The 7,601-nt window shown below is 48.8% G+C and overlaps 1 protein-coding gene across 2 annotated transcripts; it reads left to right on the forward strand.

Annotated features, from left to right (window-relative positions):
* The first annotated feature begins 466 nt into the window (after positions 1–466).
* FBXO39 (F-box protein 39) lies at positions 467–4,828 on the forward strand. Of its 2 annotated transcripts, XM_019743788.2 has the most exons (3): positions 467–2,008; positions 2,779–2,955; positions 3,285–4,828. In XM_019743788.2, the coding sequence occupies exons 1-3, from the start codon at positions 983–985 to the stop codon at positions 3,411–3,413; spliced, it is 1,332 nt and encodes a 443-aa protein (XP_019599347.1). In that variant the 5' UTR covers positions 467–982; the 3' UTR covers positions 3,414–4,828. The 2 variants fall into 2 exon arrangements, with proteins under 2 accessions (XP_019599347.1, XP_074176307.1); XM_074320206.1 differs by lacking the exon at positions 3,285–4,828 and having other exon boundaries at positions 2,779–3,192.
* Positions 4,829–7,601: the final 2,773 nt, after the last annotated feature.

A 7,601-nucleotide genomic window follows, 5' to 3' on the forward strand; every position in this document is an offset into this window, starting at 1 on the left:
ACAAGCTTTATGGATTGATAGGGCTTGAACCTTGAAAAAGGGGGGGTTTGGAAAAGGAAAGAAAATAAGGGGAGTTTTCAGGCAGGAGAAATACTGAAAGCAAAAGTCATAAGGACTTCAGCATACGGCTATAAAAAATCCTGGGCTCCGTGTATCAGGTGGGCCTTAGCCCATCTCTCCCTTGGGACTCCCTACCACCTGCAATCCAACAGCCGAGTCAGAGACTTCCGGTTCTCCCCAGTTCTGCATTCCCCAGTCATGTCCTCCAAAGAACTCATAACCCACCCCATGCCCGCTATGGTGCCACCCTAGTCCCAGGTTTGAGCCTGGACGCTGCTCTGGTCCATCCTGCCTTCATTCCCCAGTGTCCTTCCTATACTTCAACACTGACAAATCACTTCCATGTATGTGACCCTTCCTTCAAACTGCCCTGTGACCTCAGCTGAGCTTCTCCACTCTTGTTCTTTACGGCTATGCCTTTTGAATGTCAACAGAGCTATCAGCAATGTAGCTCAACCCAGACTGATTCTCATCTAGAGAAAGTGGCCGGCCATGTCAGGATTCCAAAATCTTGGGGAGAGAGGAGAGTGGGGATCTCTGACCTCTGGGACATAACCTTTATCACATCATTCAGGGGCCCTTAATCCAGCACTTCCCCCTGCTCCAGCTGCAGCTCCAGCACTTCCTGCCCCTTACAAATCAAGCGCCAAACAGTTTGCAGTTCTTGCACCATGCAGTCCACACCTGTGACTCCTTGCAGGTGTGGAGTGTGTGGAGCATTTATTATTGCACCACTAGTATCAGCACAGTGCCTACCACACATGGGCCTACAGTACAAATTCGTTCAATTGGGTTTAATTTCTGTTTGGCAGGTAATGGCTCTTCCTTTTTACTCCTCACAGAACACGAGTGACTGCTTTCCTTTTGTCATTTTTGGAAGCCCTGCTTATCACACAGCTGCACTGGACATCCCAGTTCCCTAATGGATGAAGAAAGCCAACTGACTGAGCCCCAAGACCAGAGCTGCTGGGCCACTCTGCCGGATGTGTGCCTGCGTCGTGTTTTCTGGTGGCTGGGAGACAGGGACAGGTCCAGGGCAGCCCTCGTCTGCAGAAAGTGGAACCAGATAATGTATTCGGCTGAACTCTGGCGATATAGGACCATCACATTCAGTGGGAGACCTTTCAGGGTACACGCGTCCGAATTCGAGTCAGCTCTTTGGTATGTTAAGAAATTTGGTCGTTACCTGGAGTACCTGGAGATCAAATTCCTGAATCCTTACAACGCTGTCTTGACCAGGAAGTTCCAGGTCACCATGCGAGGCCTTCTCTCGTGTTTGGGCAAGAGCAACAACCGTCTGAAATCTCTTTCCATCCAGCACCTGGAGCTGGACCGCCTGGTCTGGAGAAACAGCATCAGGACCTCGTTCATCAAAAGCTTGACCTTCTTCTTAAAGAAAATTGGTAAACACCTGGATTATCTCAACCTGAAAGGGGCCAGGATGACCGTGGAGCAGGGCTGCCAAGTTCTCAACTCCCTGAGTTACCTGAAGAATGAGAGTTTGGCCTCGGAGCTCAACCTTGAGGATTTCTTCAGCCATTACCTCGCTGTCTACAGCAGCGCCCAGTTCAACAAGACCATGGCCATGTTCCGCAGCCTGGTGTTCCTGACCCTGAACTACAGCTGCATCTCTGACGAGCTGCTCGAGAACTTGTGTGAGAACAATGCCAGTACCCTCCGGACCATGAACATCAAATGCCACATCCACGACCCCCACGGGCAGGTCATCTGGGGCATGTCCTGGGCCAAGCTGGCCAGGCATGCCCCCAGCTTGAAAGTGAACTTCTTCTTTGAGCGGGTCATGAAGTACGAGCGCTTGGTCCGGATCCTCTTGCAGGAGATCCCGGTCAGGAGCATCAGTCTGAGAAGCTGCTACTTCAGTGACCCGGACTGGTCCATGCGGCCCACTCTGCTGGATCTCCTGCCCACCTTCCGGCACACTCTGCAGGTAGGTATGACCTGAGGCTTTCCAGGAGTGAACCCCAACCAGGTTCTGGCTTCCCCAGAGGAAAGGCCACTGTCACCTGCTCTTGGCTGGGCTCGCACACACTCAGTCTCCAATTGAGGTTCTGGGAAATGTGACCAAAGTAAGTCTCCACGGGTCCCCAAGGCCACAGTGGACAACAAAAGCTGCTGCTCACTTCCAACACATGGAACACAAGGAATTTTCTGGTTGGCAGTCAACCAAGGAAAAACCTCTATAGCCCTGGCTCAGAGCTGTGAGGGCTGAGCAGGAAGGTGCCTCTACGGGTGAGTAGCAGGTCTGCAGCCCCTTCCTACCCTTCCACTAAGTTGAAGGAGGCAGGACACAGGGTGACTTCAAACCAAACAAAAAGCCAAATTTGACCCAAGTCACTGAAGGGCCCCGAGGTGTGGGCTGTTCTGTAATCTGGCAGCATTGTTAGCCTTCCGAGCTCCGGAACTTGAGGTTTGGTGGCCTGCCCACCATCACCGAGCCAGTCCACCGCTGGGCTGGGACCAGCACCTTGGTCTCTGGGCTCCACATACGTTGCCTCCAAACCCCAAATTTTGCAAATTGGTATGAGAGCACCTTCATTCCCAAATCTCGCCCTCTGTGACCAACATGCCCAATGGTCACATGTCACTCATCTAGAGCCCTCAGACCACCAAAGCCAGGGCATGGACATATTACAGAATGATCCTGCCCGTCCCAGCCTCTCTGCCCACAGACATCTTCCCCTTTGGTGCTTTTTCCAGAAGCTAACTTTCGAGTTCAACAACAACCATGAGTCCCTCGATGAGGAGCTACACCTCCTCATCTTATCCTGCCGGAAGTTGTTTTACTTCAAAATCTGGGCTTTCCTGGATGTGCACTTTGTGGAGCGAATCCTGAAGAGTCAGAAAGAAGGGCAGTGTGCCCTGCGCACACTCAAGGTAAGAGCCCCCCCGGGGAGGTTGCACAGGGGTAGAACGGGCATCCAGGCCCCAGCGCTCAGGCAACCAGCTGTGGTGCCTCCGCTCTGGGACAAAAGGCAGAGGTGGGGCAGCGATTGCCCAAGTGGGGGCAGTTGTCTCACCTGAGTCTGTTGACTGGAGATCAACAGTTTCACAGAAGGGAACCTGGAGTTTCTGCCTTAGTAGCTGTTTTGGGGCTTTTCCTGATTCTGCAAACAGTTATACGTGTATATCATTCAGATTGTTTTCATTGCCTGAACGATGCCATCACAGTGTGTGTGCATGGGTATGTTTCTCTACTGGCACAGGTGAGAATTTATACAAACAGATATGAGACAAATGAAGAGGACAGGACACTGAGGGAAATTTACCGGAAGTACAGAAGGCTGATCGATTCAGAGCTTAACTATTTTGTCATCGCCTACTCCATGATGTAATGAGCGCTCTCCAGACGAAGAAAGCTAGGAGCACTTTGAAGTTGAAAATGTGATTCTCATACAAGAACACTTGGGATGTCCCCTGCCCCACCTCTTTTTCTTCTCTCTCTCCTTTCTGCCAGCGGCACACACCAACATGGACACCCCAGCAAAGGTTGGGGCTGCTGCTGATGTGAAGGCCCCAGGTGACTTTAAAGTGCTATCTTTACCAACTCTCCAGAGGTGATTTCTCATTTTGTCATTTGGTTTTCATTGTTGACACCCTCATTCAGGCACAGAGCTAAAAGCTCAAAGCCACTCAGTGCAGTTTTTTACTCTGACTCCTGCTAAGCTTGGCACCTGAAAAGGTGTAACTAACCAGAGCAAATAGAACCGCGTTTTTTACTCACTGACATTATCAATTCAGAAATGCTTTCTATCCTGGCTGGGCTTCATGTCACGGCCTCCTGACACACATTCGCTGGGTCTGGTCACAGGTGAATGGAAACCTACCAGCATGTCCTCCAGCAAAACAGGTAAATTCCCACTTTTAGAAGGAGTCTGCTTAGAGCCAAAACTCCTTCCTACAGAAGGAACTCAGCCCCAAATGTATTGGTGTTGTGGACTCAGATCTCCAGCATTTGCTTTTCTTGTGTCTCCTTCATTCTCCCATCCAGGCAGCATGGTGTCCCATCCTCAGGTATGAGACAGAACCAAAAGTGGCTGTTAAACTCATATTCACGAAGAATTTGTAATGTCATGGGGAAATGTTCCCAATGCAATGTTCATTACAAAACTGTATATTTCGAGTGAAGTCCGTCATGTAAAACACATAAGGGTTTTTGTTTTTTGAAAGCATAGAAGAGATACACCAAAAATGTTAACAGTTATCTCTGGGTGGTGGAATTATGGTTTTACTTGTCCTTTTTAATGTTTTCCCATAGTTCTCAAATTTTCTACAATGACTATATGTTCTTTTTATAATCATGGGAAAATCTAGTGTGTTTTACATAGGGAGTAATTATAAATTCCTGAGCCCATGCCCTAGACATGTATTGTTTCCGGTCTTTTGAGATTTTTGTGCATATAGTTACATATCGAGTTTTTTTCTTTCAATAGATATAAATTAATGAAATCTCAGAATACTTTTGACAAGTGTCTCATTTCAGATTTTGTCTCATCTTGTGTATGCTGTGTCCCTATTTATGCTCAGCTTTTCGGCCTTTGTTAAAGTTCATATGTATCTAGTGTGGATACATTTCAACTTTCACAGCATTTCCACATTGGCTGTCTCATCTGAACATACCTGCAGTGCTCTGGGTAGACGTAGTTCCTGTGTCACTGACACTCAGAAAAGATGGACACAGGTGACAAAAATTGAGCCCCCACCTGGGGGGAGCTCTCAGGTCTGATGGGAGAAGACACTGTAAAGTGTCATAGCATAAAGCTGAAACCAGAAGGGCCCTCGGGAACCATCTACTGTGGTTCCCCAAGAATAAGACCTAGCCGGACTATCAGCTATAATGCGTATTTTGGAGCAAAAATTAATATAAGACCTGGTCATAATATAATATAATATAATTAATATAATTAATATAATTAACATAAATAATATAAGACCAGGTCTTATATTAATTTTTGCTTCAAAAGATGCATTAGAGCTGATGGTCTAGCTAGGTCTTATTTTTGGGGAAACACGGTAGTTCCATGTGGACCAGAGAGGAGATGGTTTGCTTGATGGGAGAGGAGAGCCTCAGCTGGAATCCAGACCACCTGGGAGATTGATGGATCGATGGATGGATGGATGGATTGATTGATTGATTGATTGATTGGTATGATGATTTATTCATAGTGTGGAGGAGTTCTGGTTAGTTTCCTTTCATCCTCAAGCACAGAATCTCAGTGTACAGAGGATCTTTTATGGAAAACATGTTATTTATGTTCTACAGTTTGGGAAATCTCTTTTATGTCTGGTTTAATAGTAGACAGCTGGGCTGTCATCGCTGCTTCTGCAGTCTGTGGCAGCGTCACAGACCAAGTAGCCTCAGGGAAACTCCAGAGAGAATGCGAGCAGAAAAAGGCACATAACATCTGGGTAGTAGCATTAATACCCTCAGCGATTGCCCGACCACACAGAGAACTACTGTACAGACATCCCAGTTTCCCAAGAAATTAAAACAGGATCGAGACCTGGAGAGCGCTCGTGGGAAAATGCAGGGCACGTGAGGTTTCCAAACCCACAGAATCTAAAACAAGTATCCATTTTCTAATTACCGCATTCACTGGCCCCGTGGTCGACGGAGACAACCCACAGATTTGTGGCCTGTGTGAAAGTTGCTGATCCACGCCTGTCTTCCTCCAGCACAGAGCAGGAGAGGACGGCTCTCTCCCACACGCCCGCTGAGGGTCCTCAAAGAGCACGTAGTTGTTGGGTGAGGTGCAGCATGGGAGAACTGAAGCACGTCCCCATCTGTACTTATGAGTGGGAAACACATTCTGACTCCCAGGTGCCTCCTCTCAGCTGGTGACTGAGCTGATGAAGCCCTGGTGACAAAGGGAAGGGGTGGTGGTGCCAGCAACTCTGAATTTCTAAGCGTATAAGGAAAGCAGGGCTGTGATCAAACTAACGTGTAAGCCATTACCCACAGGCAAGCCTACAATGAAAAGGCAGCGCTTTTGATGCTCCTTTGATTTTGAAAAGACTTTCAAGGATGGATCTTTGACTCTCTGGGCTGGAAGGGTCCTAAGACCTGGTTTCTCACTCCACTCGGGCCACTAATTTGTGTGACCCTGTGTCGTGCAGGGTGTCATGTGGGGTCTCTGCTCCTGCTCCCTGCACAAGAACGCAGGATGTGGCTAGGCCCAAAAGGAACACCCACGGAGCCATAGGTAGGGAAGTCATACCACTGTGGTCTCACCGGAGGCTGGGTTCACACGACGGGCGACCTGCTGTCCGCTTTTCTGCCAACCGACCGACGACTCTCCTCCACTCTCCTCAACTTTACTCCTCTTCCCTTTGTCGCCACAGCAGTTATATTAGTGGCCAATGGCTCGATGGTTACAGCCGACGGCCAACCAGCCACAGCCAACGGCCATCCACCACCCGAGCCAGCACCCCTCCATATGAGGCCGACAGCCTGGAAACTGCTCTCTGGGGCTCTGTCCCCACACCCTGAATGAGGGCTTTATCCTGTGTCAGCCCTTGTTTCTGCTATTTGTAAAATGGGAAAAGCTGAACAACACATCACGCAGGTCCCTGAGACACAAATATGCTGGGATGAGGTGCTAGAGCTGTTGTGAGGATGAAATGACAGTGAATCAACATGGCAGCGGCCACATTCCCCAGACCCAACACATTTGGGCTTCCGAGCCAGCTGCCTGGGTTTAAGTCCTGCTGCTTACTTGCTCTGTGCCTGTGGGTACTTAACCTCCTGAGTGTTAGCGCCTCTGTGTAAACGGAGAAATAATAGCACTTCCCAAGGGCAGAGAGGACATGCGGAGGGCTACTATCTGCTCAGCACGTGGGAGGTGATGCTCGGTACCTGAGGGGCAGGTCATGGCACAGATCGGCATGCAGCTGATGCTCTTGGCCTTAAAGAGGGTTTCTCCAACCCAGGTGAGGAAAACCCTTGCTGACAGCAAAGAATCTCCGGACCAAGGAACACTTTGACTGTAAACGGCTTGGGAGCCAGGCCCAAATCCTGCACTGTCTTTGTACCTTTGTGCATCGAGATACAACACAGTGAACGTCAAAGATAGGAAGGGCTCTGGGCCATGTAGGCCAATTCTCTCACTTTACCTTAAGAGGGGGAAGGACTTTCCTGGCATCGTCAGAACTAGAATCCAGGCCTCCTGACCCCAAGCCACCAGTGGTCTGCCCAAGCCCCATTGGAAGTGCAATAAGCATTAGGAAACCAAATGTTGGTGCAGAGCGTGCAAGCAGCTCTGTATCTGGAAGGCACTGAGATGGTGAGCCCCGTACTTGGAAGATGCTCCTTCAACGTTAGCAGAATGAATGAATGAATGAATGAGCAGTTTCCCACAGCAAAGGTCTTTCTTTGACAGTCACTAGATGTATTCTTGAGCTGTTATGCCTCAGCAGAAGGCAACCAGCTACAAGCAGAGCTCACTTTGGAAAAAAAAGAAAAGTGGGCATATGGAAATAGTCTTGGTGAAAACTTTTAAAGAGATATGTAACCATTAAAGTAA

Source organism: Rhinolophus sinicus, linkage group LG15 (assembly GCF_036562045.2).
Source record: "Rhinolophus sinicus isolate RSC01 linkage group LG15, ASM3656204v1, whole genome shotgun sequence".
NCBI lineage: Eukaryota > Metazoa > Chordata > Mammalia > Chiroptera > Rhinolophidae > Rhinolophus > Rhinolophus sinicus.

Coding starts and splice junctions, on each gene's coding strand:
- FBXO39 (XM_074320206.1), top strand. CDS start 983: ATGGATGAAGAAAGCCAACTGACTGAGCCCCAAGACCAGAGCTGCTGG. Junction 2,009..2,778: donor CCTTCCGGCACACTCTGCAG/GTAGGTATGACC, acceptor TGCTTTTTCCAG/AAGCTAACTTTCGAGTTCAA.